At 33.6% G+C, this 22,041-nt stretch overlaps 1 protein-coding gene across 4 annotated transcripts in view; it reads right to left on the reverse strand.

Moving 5' to 3' along the window:
- Positions 1-4,330: 4,330 nt before the first annotated feature.
- LOC143234883 (centriolar satellite-associated tubulin polyglutamylase complex regulator 1-like) overlaps positions 4,331-22,041 on the reverse strand; it is a 43,638-nt gene continuing 25,927 nt past the window's right edge. For 3 of the 4 annotated variants that reach the window (XM_076472578.1, XM_076472576.1, XM_076472577.1), the window contains 2 exons: positions 10,228-10,300; positions 4,331-5,048 (listed from right to left, as the gene is read on the reverse strand). In XM_076472578.1, coding sequence (XP_076328693.1) covers positions 5,015-5,048; positions 10,228-10,300 — 107 coding nt within the window. In that variant the 3' untranslated portion in view covers positions 4,331-5,014. Of the gene's footprint in view, positions 5,049-10,227; positions 10,301-14,710; positions 14,904-22,041 lie in introns of all 4 variants that reach the window. The other variant, XR_013018848.1, reaches the window with a different exon arrangement.

The raw sequence follows: 22,041 nt of genomic DNA on the forward strand, positions 1-22,041 counted from the left end.
AAGTATCCCAGGCCCGTTTTTGAGCCTTCCGTGCCAAGTGGCAAGCAGGATTCCACCATGAACAAGGATTTCGTGGAAAACGTGCAGAGGTTTTAGGTATACACTGAGCAGCTGCATGTATAATACAGTCAGTTACTGCTGCCACACAGTCGTCTTTTGATGGCTGATTCATGATGGCAGGATAAAGTTCTGCTAGAGCAGTGAAAGTGGACCAGCCTGCCTGATCCAGCTTCCACAGGTGTACGTCGGTAGGGTGGCATCGACCACAGCCAGTCTCTCTCAAAAGTATAGGAAAATGATCACTGCCTAGTGGATTACTGTCAACCCTCCATGAAAAATGTGAGAATAATGAAGGGGAGCAAACTGAGAGATCAATAGCAGTAAAGAACTGACTAGGTGCATGAAAATAAGTGGAAGAACCAGTATTGAAAAGAGAAAGAATGTGATCAGAGAGCATACACTGTACAGAGCGACCCCTCCTATCAATAACAGCACTTCCCCAGAGGGGATGATGTCCATTAAAGTCCCCCAGGATTAGAAATGGAGATGGCAAGTGTTCAACGAGAGCATCAAGGTCTGGTTGATCATTTGTCTCTCCAGGGCACAGGTAGAGAGAACAAACAGTGATGGTATGACCCAAGGAAACACAGATGGCTATGGCCTCCAAGGTTGTGTGTTGTGACAAAGACAGGGTGGGCGCATGCTGATCAACTAATAGTGCCACCCCTCCATGTACTCGTCCATCACACAACCTGTCATTTCTGTACAGAGAAAACTGCCAAATGGTGACTGTATAAGCAGGTTTTAGAAATGTTTCTTGTAAGGAAAGACATACAGGATGGTGGGAAGCAATCAGTGTTTTGATATCATCCAGATTAGAACGTAAACCTCGACAGTTCCATTGTATCAAGGTGGCCATTTTTAATGACGGGTAGGCGAAGTGGCTGGAGAACCCTTCTGTTTACGACCACGTCTTTTTTCCTTACCGTCCTTATTTGGAGGAGGTCTATTTACCTCCATGGATCCTGCTCTGGATTGATTGGGCAGGTGTTTTTTGTTGGAAGGGGATTCCAGTGACGAAGCATGCGAATGAATGATTGTTTTGCATCTTGGGGTGGGAAACAAAGATGTATCAGAAGAAATGCCTGCATTTGAAACCAAAGGATGTGGATCATGATATTTGTTGGAATGTATGGGAGATGGGTGTAAAAGTCGATTCATCAACCTTTTTAACCATGGAGGTCAAAAGGCTTTTCATTTGTTTTGAAAACAATTCTCTTGGAGGCACAGAGAGATCTGTCTGCACTGTCTAGTTGTGGAACAAAGTGCAGCAGCATATGTCTGAGATGGAGTGGTGGACAGCAATTTCCAAGCCTCAGGATAACTAATGTTATGAGTCGTTTTCAAACGCTGCACCTCTTTTTCCTCCAACCATTTTGGGGAAGAACGAAGTAGGAATGGTGGGAACCATTGCTGTTGACACAATGTGGGTCTATGTGATACTCATAGGCATCGTGGTCCATGCCACAACAACGAGCACATGTCAGAGAACCATGACAAAACGTCTTTGAGTGGCCGAACCTCTGACATTGGAAACATCGAAGAGGGTTTGGAATGTATGGCAGTACCCTGCAAATTAGATAACCTGCCTTGATGGTGGCAGGTGCACGTGGTGATGCAAATGTCAAAATGAGGATATGTGTCGGCAGTGTAACTCCGTCTTTGCGAGTGGAGATGCGCCTCACTGCAGAAACTCCTTGAGTGGAGAGACCAGCAAGAATCTCTGACTCAGGGATGTTCTTCAAATGCCTCTCAACAATAACTCCTCATGATGAATTCAAGGTAGCATGAGATGTAACCTCAATAGGTACATCCCCAATTGCCTTTGAATTCAAGAGGAGTTCACTGTGTTGGGATGTGGATGTTTCAACCAATGTCTCCAGATCGAAGCTTCTTTACTGACTTTGGAGAGCCAGCAAGTCCTTCTAGTCCCTTCTGAATAAAAAAGAGAGACATTTGCCCTAAAGGTTTTTCTGAAAGAGAATGTAATATAAAAAAATGGGGTACAGGTGTTACAGATGTTGAAGATTGCTGCTCAGAGTCTTCAAGACGTGGTCATTTACCTACTGACTGTTTTTTCACTATTTTATTTAAATTTTTTGTTGGAGGATCCATAGGAAAAAAGGAAAATTTTGGTTCCCACTGACCCCACCCACTATGGAGCCCTACGAGGGGACCCACTACAATGTCATGCAAGGACATTGTAGCAATCCCAGGGTTTCGTGAGCACTATACCCAAACACCAGCATCAGACACAATGTCCACAACACCCGTTGAGAACTTCCAACACTGGTACTTGGTTGACTCTAGCCCAAGTGGACCAGCTGATTGACCCAAGGGGGGCCACCCAAAGGCCACCCGTCTATAGGAATTCAAGGCCAAAGTCGTGTTTTAGGGTCCCCTCACCACGTACAGGAATCCACACCAAGGGGGAAAGGGAGACATTTGCCCTAAAGGTTTGTAGTATAAGAAATTGAAGTACAATAGGTATTACAAATGTTGAAGACTGCTGCTCCAAGACATGGTCATTTACCTATGGACTGCTTTTCACTATTTTATTTAAGTTTTTATTTGGAGGATACATTATAAAAAAAAAGAAATATTTCAATACCCACTGACCCCACCCACCATGGAGCCCTACAAGAAGACGCACTACAATGCCAAAGAAGGACACTGCAGCAATGTACCCAAACACCAGTATCAGATACAATGTCCACAATACCCGTTGTAAACATCCAACACTGGTACTTGGTTGACCCTAGCCCAAGGTTGACCAGCCGACTGACCCAAGGCCACCTGTCTACAGGAATTCAAGGACAAAGTGGTGTGTTAGGGTTGGACCCCTCAACCACCAGGATCCTCTCCTCCCCTTTACAGGTCGCCATGCACGGCAAGCATGTGAGTGGATGTTTAGATCCCAGAGGAGGTAATCTGAAAGAACAATACCTTCCCTAGGAGGTCCCCTCACCACGTGCAAGAACCCACACCAAGGGGGACATATAAAGTCAAAAGATCAATAAAAAGGAGAGAAATATGTGATGGGATAAAGGGGATGCTGAGAACAGTGATGTTTTTACACTCTATTCAATATAATGTTCAAACTTTCTTAGAATTAACTGAGAAATTCTTATTTATACTAAAAAACAGAAAAATTGCATAAGTAAAATGTCAGTTGCAAATTTTGGTTTCTATGAAACTTATGAGTCCACGCCTGGAGAGGATCTCTGCAATGTCATCAAAATGCTGATAACTATGTATCCTATAGACCTGGATAGTTGTATAGTGGAAGTTGTTCAATTTGCCACTCTCTGCTGAGAATATGTGACATATCTGAAATCAGTTTTATCAAATGTCTCAAGGATGTCTCATATGAACCAACTGCTCAAGAGAAAGACCATTCTCAATACTAATGAAGATAAAGAACACATTTCAATCAACAATGTGCCAAGACAGGCTAAGAACACCAGCATTTTTGTGCATAGAAAATGACTTATTAGAACTGCTTGAAATAAAGTAAGTCATAAATGGCTTTGCTACAAAAAAACAACAACAGCCACAACAATAGTTTTACCAAATTCAGATGACATAATTTCATACAACTGCTGGACATATTATGTGAGTGCAGGTGTAATTTCAGCATGTAAATGTGTGCACATAAATGTGTAAGTTATTAAGTTTATGTAAAGGTGTTTTTTTCTGTTTAAATGCTTTTTGTTCAAATGCAATTTTTGTCTGTGTTAGTGTACCACTTCTCCTATTCAAGAAACTTCTAATTTGCAAACATGCCTTACAAATGTGTAGATATAATTTTCCCATTGCATGCAAAAATAAAACCTATTCTGAGATTTAGTTGTTGTTTTTTTTACCTTAGTCTTTACTTGCAATCACAATATACTCAGTAGAATAAACTTTAGTCCCTGGCACATATGACCTTTAATTTGCTCTTGTAAATCATATGCCATTTTAAAAACAGTAATTTATTTATCCTTGATTATAAAAATTAGTCAAAAAATTTCTTACATGCTGTTAATAAGAATTGTTACTATCCACTGACACTGGATTATGATTATCTAAAATAAAACATCCAAAATTGTTTTATTGTGCTTCCTTAAAAAGCAGACATCTAAATGATATCATTGGTCATTTTCATAATTACACCTGAAAATTTTCTGATAATTACATTTATTTATACAAATAATATATTTTCCATTTCTTATAAAATAAATAGATTATTTCTGACTGTTAAACAATGTAACTAAAGTTTTCAACATTATCATATTTCAAAACTTTAATAATTTTCTGTTACACATTAAAGAATTAAATATACATTGCAAACAAAAGATGTAATACTTCAAAATAAAAAACAAACAATATATTCAAAAACCCGTAACAAGCTATCAAAAGCAGGTACAGTAAAACTATGAAATACACTACTTTGACAGAATTAAATATACTTAGTTAATGCTTAATACATTAAAAAGTATCAGATATTTACATTATCCATTTAATATCCTAATTAGCATGTAGGATAACTGTTGTTAAAAATAAACTTTTAGTTCACTTTATATGCTCATAAATCAAGTTTAAACGGCAGTTAATGAAGTAAGTACATATTTGTCATATATAGCACTAAAATATATTTACAAATATTTAATTACATGTTTAGACATTAGATCAAACCAAATGTAATGAACCTTAAATACTACACTTAAAAAAAAATCAACCACTTTTGAAGTTATTTCTGAAATTTAAATACAATTTCTCTCTCTTTATAAATGTAATGCAATCTATGAAATAGCTCAGTCAAAGAGAAATGCTTCTTTTGAGCATATGAGATATTTTATCTATTCCACATGCTTTTGAAAATTCACAGCTGATTTTAATCTCAGTTGTCCTAAGGCTATCCACTCGCTGGCCAAGTTCACCTGCTTCTTGTTGAGAATACTGTAAACTACTAGGAGGTGGATATAGTTTTGGTAGTGAGCCCACTGTTGTCCCAAAAACAAACAAAAGTAATTTATTAAAATATTTAATATCATAAAAGAAACTTCAAAACATTATGAAGTAATATAAAAAAAGTATAAAGCCTATTAAAAAGCAATTATCATTTCATATCCACATCATATCTTTATTTTTAAAACTTGGAAAATGGCGAGAGGTATAATCACTGGGCATAAAACAATGTACAGTATGAAAATACACAAGATATGTAACAGGACCACTGTAAGAAAAGACATATATATACACAGAGAATCTTTCATAAAAATAAATTTAAGCATAAAATTATGGCATAATAATAAATTTTTAAGTTAAAATACATTAATTTTTTATCACATAGATAATTCTGCATATCATATCAATATAAAAACCTTTTTTTGTGGACCTATTCTCTAAAGACTAAAAAGTATAGTTTGAGTAAATCTTTTGTCCTCATACATTTTTGTAACAAATTAATTTTAATAAAAATGCCTTTATACAAAAAGGTATATTGTTCAACTTATAATAACCTGACATAGTACACTGACAAAATTTGCATTTAATACCATTAAAGATGAAACAGTTCTGGAAATTCTAGCTTGTGATTATTATTGATTTCTACAAATGTCAAGCTGAATTTTACTGGTAAATACTGTGTAAGCTGGTTTACTTATATAGTCATTCTTATTCAAAAATACAGGTGAGAATATTATGAATGTTGTGTGATGGGTAGTAAATAAATTCAACATGAAAAATAAACTTTCATGCTATTGCAATTTCACTATGGTTAATGTAAGTCTTCACTACAGCAAGCAAGAAAACTAAATAATCAAAATTACTGCATGAAATGAAAACATGAAATTATCACATGCAAGGAATTTTTAAAACCACACCCTAATTATAGTGTAAAATATATTAATGATATTTATATGGATGAGAGGTAACTATCATTCAAGTTTCTTCTTAAATTAAAGTTTTACTTAATTTTGTGCCTCAGTGTAGAGGCAAATGACAATATGCAAAATCACATTAAACCAAAGGCTTTCTGCACTTGTATAATTTCTTAAATATTGGGACTGGACTATTATAACCTTAGACATACCTGCTACAGCCAGATATGGCTAAAACAAAGAACATAAAAAATTGACTATAGCTAGTTCAAGTATCACAGTACTGAACATAGCTTCTAAACTATTTTGTGCTTCTACCTACCACAAATTACACTCATCAAGATCTACAAGTTTGTGCAACATCCTCTACAATTAGCACTTTTGTTGTAATGATCCCATCATCAAGCCAGACTACACAAAAGTTTTATTAAAGTTAACTTCACAGCCACCCCAAAAAATTGTACTTTTTTAAAATGTTGATAGGAGGCCACATCCAGCCACTGACATTTGGTGAAGCTTATGATGATTTGGCTGTGCTATATAGTACAGAGAATGGCTGAAACTTTATAGTTTCTTTGCATTCAGACATAAATCTAGTATCATTCTGAAGTATGCATGTATGGTATGGCTAGGGTAATTGAATATAATTTATTAAAAGCTCAAACAATCAGCTTAGTCTAATTATTAATTAGTTATTTTTTATTACTAGATAGTAATTACTAAATTGGTTTTAGCTAATAATTTGCTAGTGTTTTCAGGAGAGCCCTTAAAAAGATTATTTAAGTTGTAGAGACTCAGATCCAATCTTGAGCTTTATTGTTAAAAAAAACTGATGTGATGTCCACTTGATTACAGTCTCTTCCCCTACATTAGATCTTAACCAAGCTAACTATTTTAATGGCTTGAAAAAAAGAGATATCCAGGTTTTATTGACTTTTATACAAGGTTGATTCAGTTGGACAGATGGACTATATCAAACAGATCAGTATCACAATGTCGTGTATATATATATCTATAATGCTCCTAAATTTTTACCTTTGTTGTTTCTCCAATGTACTGGGATGTCATATTTGCAAAATATGTTGTAAATGGTGTTTTTGCCCTCCACTTGGTTTTTATATGATTTGGTGTGTAATAACTGCATTCATATTTTATTGTGACATCTAAATACTGTTCTGATGTTGCTTTCAAATCCTCTCTATATTTCTGAGAGACTTCTGAAATAGGGAAACATGGTTGTGTGCCATAATTGTATTTCTGTTTATTCTTGGTGTTTATCTTATTGTTTATAGAAAGTCTCTCCAAGGATTGTTGTAATGATGTGTTTTTCTTTCTTTTTATTATTTTTAGCTTTTGTATTATAACTCTTGTTAATTATAAAAATATACATCTATGATGCCCATTTTTGCAGTTCCGTGGTAGTTTGATTTACTGCTGAGGAATTTACCACAATCTGTGGATTTTGTGTAAATGTATGTTATATATAAATTATGTAGCTCTGTGAATAACATATTTGAGAACAGAAGTTTTTGTCTTTATCTAGTTTGAGTTTCTAGTGCAACTTTTATTGCTGGATTTTATGCATTTAGGTGATACATGAAATCTTGACTCTTGATTGTAGTATATTATGTATGTACTCCGGACATATTAAAGCCAAATCTTAGGTCAGGAATGACACTATCTTAAAACTGTTTCATATACAGGTGAATGAGAATTGATGATTGGGATAAATTAATAAATAGTGTAAACGGGAAAGTTTATAGCAATTTATATAAAGTGACTTCTATGTTGAAGTCATGTGCCTCTGACATCTAAGAAGTATATTTCTGTGAAAATTTAATAATTAATGTACACAAATACATCATTAAACTGTTAGATGAGTAGTGCTTCATTTCACAGTAGCAACTTCACCCTCAAGTTTTCTACCTTGGCTAAGTTCCTGGATCCTGTGCTTTTCAAATTTTCTTTAGTGAAGAAACATAATGATAACATGCAGTAGTGTAGTGCTAAATCAGGGTAAAGATTTCATACTAAAAATACAACTTTCATTTCTGTAATTCCACTTTAAATAAACAAAATGTAAGTAGCACTAGCTATTTGAGACTACTTACATTAGTAATAAACTAAATAAGCATATATTATCAAGAAAAAATGCACAACTCAACTTCCTCAAAATTGTATGTGTAAAATTAAAAGTGAGTGGGCAAGGTTTATTTTTTTGATCAACCAAAGTAAGGAAATGTGAACCACAGACACATCCATTATTGCTAGGATTTAGGAATCACCTTACATCCTTGGAAGTTCTTGAGCTTTGGATTCAATTTTATGCTTTTTATGAGTAATTTTCCTAATTTTGTTACATCTTTACTACACCACTGTTCAGTTAAATTAAGCAGTAAGGAGAAAACAACAAAACAACCATATATACCAGCATTCTATTCTCCTTCACCATCAGGTTTAGCAACAATAGTGTCACAACTTTGGTACTGCTGCCAACATGAAAAACAAAGGTGACATTCATCATATATTTTCTAAATAGTGAGCCTTTTAAGAAATTTGTATGTACTAAGCACATCATACAACTATCACATGCATTTTATGAAGTGTTGTAATACCATACTTGTGTGTGTTAATGATGTATGGCAAGAAAATATTCACTATTTTAATTTTCTCACTCCTGCCTCTCAACCAAAAATGTTGCATGGCATTTGATGCCAGCTCTTGAGGGGAAGTTAAAGGTGTGCGTTGAACAGTCTGTGTTCTATTACATCCTGAGAGTTTGGATATAAAAAATGTTTAATTTTGGTTGTAAACTGAATAACTTATTTTTTTATATACACATTTTTAGTTTGTGAAATTTCTGTAATAAATTTTAATTTCAGATGTCAGAATGGTGCTCTGGTACATGTGTGAGTTCTGGCAGCACTACATTCCTGATAAAGTAGTTAGTAATGTTTTTGTTAGTAATATTCAACATTTCCAAAACAATAATTAGCAATGAATTAAGTTTAAGAACTGAACAGCACAAAAGGTATGGGTACGATTGAAGTATTCTTGTATTTTGTGTAAAGTGGTATTTGAATTGTGCTGATATGTTATTTTGTCCAACAGATATTATAGACAATTTTTGTATTGTAAACAACAGTTAATAAGTACTTGGATGAAAGCTTACTTTTTCAAGTTTATACATTTCATAAAAAGAAGTTGTAAGTACAGTGTATATTATTTCAGCACTCTGTAATTTTCCTTGCCATAATCAAACCATAATCAAGTATAAAAATACTAAGGATAATAAAAAAGAAATATAAAATTTCATTACTTGTTTTTTTTTCCTTCAGAGCTACTGTCTCAAGAAAAACTATTTCTAATTTTGAGACTAAAGATAAGTCTCAGCTGTACCTATCAATATGTATTAACTTTTAACAGTGTGTCTACATCACTGATTGATGGACAAAGGAAAAGGCTCTGTTCAGTTACAATAGTGATGCATTAAAACCCATGGATATGTCAGTGAAAACACTGTGGAAATTGCAATCCTCCAATAACTCCAAGCCAAGCCATGCAGAACTAATAAAGACAACAAGTAAATAACTAGTTGTAAAATAATTTCTTAAATGGTCCAGGTAGTGATGCAAAACATTATAGAGTAGATATGAATAAAACTAACATAAGAGTTGATTATTGAAAACTGTTTACTTTTTTGTGTGATAAATAATAAGTCTATAGTAAAAGTAAGCAATATTGTAATTTGAAAAGTGTTATCATTTGATAAAAAGACAAATGTAACTCTCAGTACTATAAACCAGTAAGTTTCAAATATTAGTCAGTATACCCACAGTTGTGTTTCATGAGAAAACCAATAATAAAGTAAGAACTGGTGCATTACTGGGCAACAGTAAGAACCAGTAACTCAGTGAGTATTATGCAGTAAACACCAGTATTAGTTGCTTTGTTATCAACTTGAACTATAAGTAGGAATATCAAATTAAGTAACTAAATGTCCTTCCATTTAGTCTAAAATTAAAAGATTTCACAAATATATTACTAAATGAATATGAAATAATCAGTAATCTTTTGTTTTGAAATGTAATACAACACATAATTGCTCAGACAAAAAACAAATTACACATATCTGCAACAGCAAAGTAAGCATAAGATTAAATTCATAGTATATAAAAAACAAACACTTCTTAATATATTTATCACTTATACTAAAACATCCACTTAATTTCCTTGTAGATAAAAAGAACATATAAATCATGCTGGTCTTAAATTACTTAACTTAATAACCCATACACACATTTGTTGTGAAGTTTCATCATTTCTGGACATTTCTTCCTGTTTATGAAACATAGACTGGGGAGGAATTATTCCTGTAAAAAAGTGACAACAAAATGAGTTAATTTATATTTTGCAAAAAAACTGAGATTAAAACAATTATTACTAAATAAATTAACTATTTTGATCTACTATGAAAATTTTTGCTTTATATACTTCATAACTTATACTTAAAAAACCTATCTCACAAAATCAGAAATTAAAGAAAATAACAAAGCACACAACTATGTGATCTTTGGAATAGTGGGAGATTTACAGACCTAGTATGTAGAAGGATAGGTGTAATTGTTTGTTGTTCGTGGAATAAAAGGAACAAGGCTCAACTTAAAATCTGACAAAAACATATACGTTATTAATAAAGAAAGAGTACAATGAAATTCAAGCACACGTACATTGTTGTAAAATGTAACTGTGGCAAAAGAGAAACTAAAATGAACTTTACTTGTAAATAAAATTAAGACTAATGATGATGAATAATTTTAAGAAAGATGCACACATAATCAACAGACTGAATAACATGGTAAATGAAATAAAAAGTACATACAAATGTACCTCTTTCTTTGTAGGTCTATTTCTTTGCATGGCAAACATTTTTAAAACTCCAAACTCAAAATACAGATATAATTGCAAATGATACTCGATCACACTGAAAAAAACACAAGATACCAAAAGATAGGGAATTTTACTTTAGAAACTTGAAATGTAATGCAAAGAACATGCAAAAAGTAGGAGTAACGTAACTATTTTTGATTTGATTAAAATAGTTTTAGCACAATTTTTTTTTCACAGTTATTTTTATTGATTTTTAACCAAAATACTTAGAGGGTAAAGATATAATTTTGATTTTTTTGCAAAAACAACAATTAATATGGTTGATTTATTCAAACATTTCAAGACATCTATAGTCATTTTCATTTAAGCAATGCTGGATACTGTCATAGTTAGAAATTAAAGTGCAAAAATTGCACCCACCTTTCATAACTGGATTAAAACTATCCAGAAATATCTCTCCTATAAGTCATGCTCATAGAGCTAGTATTAATACAACCATCTCATAAAAAAGTAAACAGTTTCCAAGATTGAACTCAGCTACATAAAGTAACAACTGGGACTAATATTGGCACATTGTGACCCCAATCAGGTTTAGTATGTTCTAAACTACAAGTGAATAGTAAGAGAGTCGTGTGAGATGTTCTTGGAGTAAAACTGAATTTATTCAATTGAATGATTGAGACAAAACTGGCTGGATATGTGATGTAAAGTGAATAACAATTTTTATTCATGTCACAAAGCTAAAAAAAAAACAAACCCACAAAGAAACAGTATGCATACATGCATAACATATTGGGCATTAATTTTCCTACAAGACCAATGATTAATTGAATTTATTGTCTCTCCACATGGATATCCACTGTCCCATTGATAACAAGCAGAACTGTGTACATATCCATACTGATCAAAACTGACATTGTCCTAAACACAAAACCTCAATTTTATCCATAAGTAATAAACACCACCATATGACTAGTTCTTTCTGTATAAAATACAAAGCCTGTAGCCTGTAGTTATCATTTCATTGGCAGATACTGATAACCCCTTTAACAAAGAAAAATACAGCTTTACAAAAAGACAACCCTTTAACATAGAATGAAAGTACACACAAATATATGAAACACTCTTTTACCCTCTTGCTATGAGTAGGTCAAATGCGCATGTAACAACCTTTCATAGAGCTGTATTCAACATTTAATTAAACTATTTTATTTTCTATTCATATGAATAAACTTATCATGCATCGAATATAGTTAATAAATCAAATCTTAATATTAAATAAGTTATAAGTTCTTATTTTAAAATAAAATATTTAAAACAAATCCTCAATGTCTCCTAGTATGAGAATTATGAATTTGCTTGTGTGGTCTCCCACTTCTCTAATTTACTTACCACTTCTCTCTGAAGTACAGAATTTAACTCATTATACATAGATATTTTTAAGGTGAAGTCTAATTTATATAGCCTTCAACCTGAATTATTCATGTTGTCGTAAACTAGAAAATAACTGTTATATCCTCTCTTTTAAAACTTGCCAATAGTTCTCTCTGACATTCTATATCATTTATAACCAACAGAAAGGCCACACTTTAATATATTAAATGACATATAATGGATCCTCTGCTATTTATGGTTTATATTAATCATATTGACTCTGGAGTGACAAACAATTTTGAAGGTTCTGGATAACATTATAACTTTTGGGTTGGTTAACTGTATCACAGGTGCTGCATGTAGGCTTTCACAATTCAAATTATTGTTACAATTTAAATGTGAATACATTAGATATTGAAGTTGAATAAAAAGAACATGGTGTTGTAATCAAAAAGTCACTTAACTCATCCAAACAGTGTATTGTAGCTAGCAATATTGCTATGAGGATTTTGGGTAGCATCTATAGAAATATTGAATACCAAACAATGGATATTATTGTTTCACTGTATACATCACCTGTAAGGCATCATTTAGAGAGTAATGTGTACAATTTTGGGCTTCCTTCCTCCAGAAGAATATTGAATTGTTGGAGAAGAGCAACTAGGATGATACCAGGAATAGTGAAATTGTCCTATAAGAACAGACTAAAAATATCTAAATTTGTTCTCTCTGAAGAGAAGAGTTAGAGGAGATTTGAGGTATTTAAGATTATTAAAGGTATTGATAACACAGATCTATCAAACTCTTTTGTACTAAGCAGCAAAAACAATAGAAAAACTGGTCATCAATTCTGATTTTGGCAGCATAGGAGTTGTCTGCAGTTTAGGCAATATCACTTTTCAAACAGAGCAGTTGGCTGTGGCATGAGCTACCTCCATGAGTGGTAGGCAGAAAATTTAACTGAGTTCAAGAAACGATTGGATGAATATATGAATAGTAAGGGCATGGTTATAGTTGGGAGCTGGAAGGAGCATCCACGATGGGCTATAAAGTTCCTGTTTTTGTCCTTTTAAAATTTTATAATTTTTTTATGCTGTGTTGTTTTCAGTATAGAGTACTGAAATTTTATATTGTGGTGTTTATATCAAGGAGCAAAGAGAATTAACTTAAGTTGTTCTTGTCTTGTTTAAAAAGCCAGTTGAATTATAATAGTTATAGGACATTGTTGGCTTTGTGGACATTATTATTCTATATTCATAGATGCATTATTTAAGTAAATAAAAAACTGAATGTACTAGTAATTGACAGCAAAAAAATCCCCCAAGAAACAAGAGGTCAAAGTTAGGTATTATATTTCATGTTTTACATGTAAATTCTTTATTTATTATTATAAAGGTAACTAAGATATAAATATCTTAAACTAATTTGGTTACAAACAGTTTGATTAATTAATATAATGGAAAATAGTAATAATATAAATTCTTCACAATATGCTCACAAGAGCTCACTATTACATTATTCAACACAGTAATGTGAGCTACAAGTTCACAGACTGATTTAAAACTGGTGTGGTGAAATTATTGTTTAGACAAGGTTCAAAGAGCAAAGAAACACAAAAATGAATCATAAATAGACTTAGACAGTTATTAGCTTCTACAAATTAATAAACAATCTAATTCTTGTAAAAATCTGCAGTAATTCTAGAAAAAAAAAGAGTAACTTAGCTTTATCTTATATTTTTTCATGGTGGTTACAAATTAAATGAATTAAGTCATTATGCAGTTAGAGTAGAGAAAATGACAGATAATATATAGTTATACTGAAGAAAATGTTTGATATTTATTTGTGTGTTTTAGAAAGTAAACAAATGAAATTTGAAATTTTTCAAATGAACTCTTTTTAATCTTAACATGAAAATCAGTTTTCACTCAGAGCAGTCAACACTGAATCCATATATTCTAGAACTTAAAAAATACTTAAATAAAAAAATTGATTTTTTATGTACAAAAGACTTGTAATGTTAATGAAAAGTTTGTCACATTTTGTGCAAATACATGTACAATATTAAAATTTATAGTATGAAAATTATAAAGGTTATTTTGTGGTTACAAGGTTAGTCACATCAGTCTGTCCCAAACAAAAGTTAACCATGACCTACCCTTTTTAGAAGGGATAGTCTAACACACTTCATAGAAATAAAAAATAATTTAAAAAACTTAATAATCACAACATAGATCGAAACATAAACAGTTAAAATACAAATAAACCCTTCATAATAAACACACTGACATAATATTTTTATTTTCAAACCAAGTCAAAACACAGCATAACAAACTCTTCACAGATGTGAAAATACTAAAATCAGCAAATTGAAATAAAACTTTTTTACTCAAGTGAGAGCAAACCACAATCAAAATAACCATACATTTACATATATAATATAATGTTGTATTATAAGCTCCCTATATACACACCAACAAAAAGTAGACAAGTGAGAACAAATTGCAACAAATATTTACATGGAAAATTGGCACTGCAACATCAAATCAAAGGAGCTTTGATGTTGGCACTTGGATGTTGGTTTTTCTATCAGGCTGGCAATTCATCATGCAGTGAAAAATATTTTGAGGATATGTTCAGTAAAATTGGAATAGAAAATAAGAAACCTGCTGGCTAGTTGAAGAACAAGATCTTGTGTATAGAAAGTCAGGACTGAAATGCAAGATTGGATGATTTATAACTGTTTAAAAGTTCAGCTGAAAGCAGCAATTATAGGGAGGTAACACATGATCATGGCTATGAACTATGAATTAAGATAATAATCAGTCAACATTTTTCTGAGCTTCATGTGTACACACACATTATATTATAAGTATCAAGAATACAAGAACTTCCTGATTCCTAATTGATGGACAATTGAAATACATGCTATACTTTTCAACACAGCATCACTGTCTTCCATACTATTAGTTGTCATGCAGACAGTACCCAGTTTCAGCAGGCAGGATGAGTTGGAGAGTGGAAAAGGTTCCTACACGGTTAAGTGATACTAACCATTATCTTTGATCATCAGCCTTCATAAATACTTGTGTTGACTTTCTATTAGCACTTCTATTTTTTTACAAATTTGGTGCTAATGTTATTTATAAAATTTATCACTTAAAACACAGTAGTTAAGTGGTATGTCTGCAGATTCACACTGCTAGAAATGATGATGAATCTAATTCAATCTGATGAAGTAATGTAAAGAAAACATTCTGTACAATTTTTGTGCTTATGAAACATATTTTAACCTACATAGCTTAAAATTATTCTCTCAGAACCAAATAAAACACTGGGTACAATAAATTTACATTTGTTATTATACCCAACATTTTCTACTGATAATTTCACTCACTCATGAATAAATATTCATTTAATCTACCTGAAATATCTTTTGAACTACTCTTTATAAGAAATACCAGATAAAACTGTGTTTTCTCTCTCAGACATGTTAGTCTCTGATATTTTAAATTATTTCATGCAAATTTGTCACATGCTGAAAATTTCAATGGAAAAATTAAAACATTCTCTTACTGGTGTTAATGAAAGTATTAATTACATTGTATTTTTCAATAACAGTTACACAGTTAATTTTATACTCATCAATTCTTAACATTAAAATAAAATCTTTTTTCTCTATACCATTGTTGCTTATTGTTGTATTCTTTGCATAACTGATTCATATATGCTATGCAGCACTCACAAGTGTCTAATGTTCATATATGTTTGTAAAATCACACATACACACACATATACATTTAGTTATATACACACTGCTACACATATATATACACTGCTGGCCAAAATGAACATAAAGAAAAAATATGCATTTTGTGTTGTTAGACTCAACCACTTATTTGAGTAGAGCTTCAAAAGATGAAAATAAGGAAAGGGAAAAAAAAAAAAAAAAACCCTTTTCGCATTTAATATGGAAAATATGAACACTATGAAATTAGCCTAAATACTAGCTGGTCAAAAGTTTAAGACCATACTAAAATGAAGCGTTAACTGGTCAACACGTAACGAAATGTAGTCATTTGTGTTCAAGCATTAGCATTGTCAACATCTCCCACTGACATCTCCTGTGTTACATTGGGTAAAAACATGGCAAAGGCTGAAAAGTTGACAGTTTGAACGTGACAGAATTGTCGAGCTGCAAAAGCAAGGTCTCTCTCAATGTGCCATCGCTGGTGAGATTAAGCATAGTAAAACTGCTGTTGCAAATTTCTTAAACAACCCTGAGGGACACGGAATAAGAATTTCAAGTGGTCGGCCCAAGAAAATTTCGCTGGTGTTGAGCAGGAGGATTCGACGGGTTGTTCAGCAAGACACCAGCCAATTGTTGAACCAGATTGAGGCCCTTATGGATGCAGAATGCAGCTCAAGAACAATAAGACGGCATTTATGAGAGAAAGGCTTTAAAAACCATAAACGTCTTCAAAGGCCACGCCTCCTTCCACGCCACAAAATAGCTCGATTAAACTTTGCTGAAAAGCACCAAACATAGGATGTAGAAAAGTGCAAGAAGGTTTTGTTCTCTGATGAGACAAAAATTAACCTGGGTGGTCCAGATGGCTTCCAACATTACTGGCACGATAAGGATATCCCACAGGAGAAATTTTCTACACGATACAGTGGAGGAGGTTCCATCATGATCTGGGGTGCTTTCTCCTTCCATGGAACAATGGAGCTTCAGGTTATACAGGGGCATCAAACAGCAGCTGGCTACACTGGCATGTTGAAGAGAGCATCCTTATTGACTGAAGGCCCTCGCTTGTAATGAAATGACTGGATCTTTCAGCAGGAGAATGCTGCAATCCACAATGCCCGCAGGACAAAGGACTTTTTCATGGCGAATAACGTGATTCTTTTGGACAATCTAGTGTGTTCGCCCGAACTGAACCCAATTGAAATTGTTTGGGGGTGAATGGCAAGTGAGGTCTATAGCAATGGAATAACATTCCAGCCAGCCTTCTCCAAATGCTTATATCAACCATTTCAAAGCGAATGTTTGAAGTTATTCACAATGACTGCCATGCAACTCACTACTGAGACCTTTTGTTGGCCATTTCCTACCCTGTTTAGGATTTCTATTTGATATGGTCTTCAATGCTTGACCAGCTAGTATTTAGGCTAATTTCATAATGTTCACATTTTCCCTATTAAATGCTAAAAAAGTTTATTTTTATTTTCCCTTTTCTTATTTTCTTCTTTTGAAGCTCTACTCAAATAAGTGGTTGAGTCTAACAATGCAAAATGCATATTTTTTCTTTATGTTCATTGGCCTTAAGATTTTGGCCAGCAGTGTATATACAAAATGTGATAAAAAAGTTCTTAAGACTTCAGTTTTATTCCGAAGAATAATGCACGTACATTAGTAGTATATGCTATCCCCTTCAAAGTAATCTTTTGCAGCTGATACACACTTGTTCCAACATTCCTGCCATTTTCAGAAGCAATGCTGGAAGTCTTCAACTGTTATGTGACTAACTTCTGCTTTCACATTATTATGGATGGTTAGAATGTCAACAAATTTCTTTCCTTTTGACTTAATTCTGATTTTTGGGAACAGAAAAAATTCACATGGAGCAATGTCAGGAGAATATGGGAGATGTGGTTTTACAGGAATGTTGTTTTCTGGCAAAAATTCTTGAGCAGACACAGCAGTGTGTGAAGGCACAATGTCATTTTGAAGAAGCCAGTGACCATTCTCCTACAGTTTACAGCAGTTTCTTCTAACTTTCTCCCTCAAGAAAATTAAGACCTCTTTATAAAAGGCCTGGTTAACTGCTTGGCACATTAAAATTTTTTCTTTCACCTTAGTGACCATTTCATCAGTGAAGATGTTGACAGTCACCCAGAATTAAGTCATCTTTGACCAATTCCTGGCCATCTTGGAAGCATTTTATCCACTGCTAAACAAGAGCCTTACTTAAGCAGTCATCAACAAAGGCAGTTCTTAACATTTCGAGATTTTCTGTTCCTCTTTTACAATTTTTCACACAAAACTTGATGCAACACATTGCTATTCTTTCCTTTCCATTTTTATTACAACATGGGCAAGAGATATGTCTGTTTTTGAACACATTTTTCGCAACACAGGTATAAGGTCTGGAGAAATGGCTTGTTTCTGGGGTAGATCACTATTTGCACTTTTTACACACCTCAGTGAAGCTCACTGCCTCTGTACTGTCACCCGTAACAGAAGAAGTCTTAAAACTTTTTGATCAAACCTTGTATATATATTATCATAATGCAATGCCATACATTCTAATAGTTTATAACAGTTTGCTTTGGATTCTCTCATGAAGAACTTCACTAGTTTTTTTAGTGATAAATGATCACTGGCAAAATTTGGACAAACTAAGATTTTTAAGTAAATGTTTAATCAGCCAGGATGAATATTTGTTCTGTTACTACTGTATCTTAACATAGATTCAGAAAAACACCACTCCCTTGTTGCATGTAGAAACAGCTTACTTCCTAGTTGATTCACCATACAGGGTACAGTCAATCTCTAGCAGTTGAATGTGAGTCTGTTGTGTACACTCTAAAAAAATTCCACATTTGTTTAAAGCAACCACAGTTAAAGGGTTAAGCGGCATTGGTTTTATTGCAGATAGGAAATTAAACATCAGTTTATTATTGGAGAATTTTGTGTGATTATTTCTTATATATTTTTTATCACTAATGTTATTACAAAATATCATTAATAGGACAAACAATAACTCTGTGCTACTGTACATTTCAATATATTTGAAATAACATTGAAATATAAGGTCACTTTAGTTTCAAGACTGCCTTAACTGTGACTAATAATAGCAAATTTAACACATTGTTATTATATTTGTGTACTTTCATGTGGATCAACAATCATTTATGTTGTAGAAACATTAGCAGATTTTTTTAGATGAAGTTTGAGAGTTTATTTAAATTAAAATTTTTCAGCAGTAAATAGGTGAGGTATTATAAAATGAACCAGCTACTACTCGAAGCTTGTCAATGGGTTTTTAACCAGATGCAATAAAGAAGAAAGTGAATACTTACCGTTTTGTCTAACACAAAATGTCCTAATGTAGCTAATAGTTTACATGTTATCATAAAATATACAACACTAGGGATTGTATTTCATTCATGCTCTCCTCATTCTGATTGTAAATGTTCTTACTCAAGATAAGACAAGACAGATAAATAACTTGTTTATATGCTGTAGAAGTCAGTGTTGATGAAGTATCCATTTACCTTAGCAAAATATTTTTAAAGCATTGATCTATAATGTTTTCAAAGCTTAATTAGAGTAAAATAAGTTGCCAAATCATCACACATATAGTTCATGAGAATTGCTAAAGAGTTTAAAGTTTGCACATGAAAGATAGAAATCCATGCCCTAATTGTCAATTCTTCCACTACATAGTCTGTTAAAAATTGGTTAACATTTTGCACTGTATTGTGAACATCACTTGGTAGCTTGGAAGTATGGCTCATTACTTCTTTTCTATCACTGACTACTCGAGCAAGTGGCTGTCTTAACTGCTAAATAAGAAGCTATCATCTGATTTTTGGCAGATACTTTGACAGCTTGGAAAGCAGTAGTCAGAAGTCCTGTGAGTTATTAGTCATTCACCATAATTACACTGGTTTACAAAAAAATATTTTTTGTCTGAGGCAAGAATGTGAATAGGTGTTTTTTACTAATTTGGGTGTGCTGAATTCAAATTTATAAACAGTTTTGCTCTATCACCTCTAGTTTTCTGGCTTTTAAATAGTCTCATTTTAGTATATACAGAGTATATACGTGCTTATTTCAACAGTTGCAGCAGCTTATTACAGAAAAAACAGGATAGATAAAGAACATTGACGGAATAAATATACTTGGATGACACAATGTACACAATTCATAGTACCGCAGACAGTTAGAAGTGTGTTTTCTTAGATGATCTGGTGTATTTTGCCTCCGGGATGTCACGCAAGAGCATCCAGCAGAAGTCTCCCATCATGCTGGGGTTCCACTTGCCTTGATAGTTGCTCTCCATCTTCGTAATGTCTTGGTGGAATCTTTCTCCGTGCTCATCACTCACTGCTCCAAGGTTTGGAGGGAAGAAGTTGAGGTGGGAATGGAGAAAATGAATTTTGAGTGACATTCGGCATCCCATATCCTCATAAGTCTTTAGCAACCTCTCAATACAGGCTTGGTAATTTGGTACGCGTGTGTTACCAAGGAAACCACTACAGACTGACTTAAATGCTTCCCATGCTCTCAGTTCCTTTAAGGTAAGAAGCTCCTCAAAATCAGTATCCTTCAGCACTTCTCAAATTTGAGGTCCGACAAAGATGCCCTCTTTGAGCTTAGCAGCACTGAGACCTGGGAACACAGTAGACAAGTGTTGGAAGGCAGCACCATTTTTGTCCATGGCCTTCACGAAATTCTTCATCAAACCAAGCTTGATGTGAAGAGGAGGAAAAAGCACCTTCTTCATGTCAACCAGAGGATTCTCCTTGACGCTGTGTTCGCCAGGAACGAAAGTGCTTCTAGACCCCCAGTCTTTCTGCTTGTAATGCTGGGATACAGCTCGACTATCCCAGAGAAAGAGAAAGCAACAGTACTTTGTGAAGCCCACTTGCATACCCATAAGAAGACCAATGACCTTGAGGTCCCCACACAGACTCCACTGGTACTGGTTGTACTTAACAGCTTCTAAAAGAAGCTCCATATTGTCATAGGACTCCTTTAGATGGACAGAGTGTGCAGTGGGAATGCTGGGGTATTTATTCCCGTTGTGCAGAAGCACAGCCTTGAGACTTCGCTTGGAAGAGTCTATGAAAAGACGCCAGTCTGAAGGATTATGTGGCAAACCAAGGAAAGTGAACAAGCCAGGTACATTTGTGCAGTAGTACAACTTGTTTTCCATGTCGAAAAATGAAGCAAGGTCTTTGTTCCGATTTCTGAAACTGGTGATCCTTACATCTTCCAGGACTAGGTTCCACTGTTTAAGCCGAGAAAACAAAGTAAAATTAAATCATATGTAAGGCAATAATAATTATGTGCATCGTTGGAAATTGTAATACAAATATATACCCAAAAGATTGTGTAACACAATTGTCGAGGAACACCAACCTCCTGCGCTGACTGCCAGTGCACTACTGGCTGTTGATTGAGACGTGTTGGCTACGCTTAACTGCCAAAATCCGTCTTGATATATAGCTATATATATATATATAATGTAATGCTATCACTTACATTTATTGCATAATAACTAAAAAAGAAGACATAACTCACACAATATTAGAAATTAACCCTGAATGCATATACGCCTTTATGTACAGTATGCATATCTAAAAAACTAGAGGTGATGAGTAAAAACGGATTTCAAATCTGAATTCAGCACCCCTAAATTAGGTTAGAACAGCTATTTTTGTGCTTGCCTAAATTTCTTTGTAAACCAGTGTTATTGTTCTAGCTTGTGAAATTCACTAATTAATTCCACTGACATTAATTGGAAGTCAATGTCAGTGACTAAACTGAAGGTTGGAAACTGTTTTTCATCTCTGTCTCCAGCACCTCCTCATCTGGCTCATGATGACCAGCCAATTAAGTATCCTCATCTCTTTTTCTGTAATCATTATCACTCAAGACAGCATCATCATCTTCTATTGACTTGTCAGTTTTATCATCAGATTTCTGGTTAAGCAGCTTACTAATGTGCTCCATGTGTTTTCGTGCAACATGAATATGCTTTTATTTGTACATTAATGGAACAACTTGCCAAAGTATAAGTTATGGATCAATCCAGCTGGATCCAAACTGTTT

This window comes from Tachypleus tridentatus, chromosome 12, assembly GCF_004210375.1.
Source record: "Tachypleus tridentatus isolate NWPU-2018 chromosome 12, ASM421037v1, whole genome shotgun sequence".
Taxonomy (NCBI): Eukaryota; Metazoa; Arthropoda; class Merostomata; order Xiphosura; family Limulidae; genus Tachypleus; species Tachypleus tridentatus.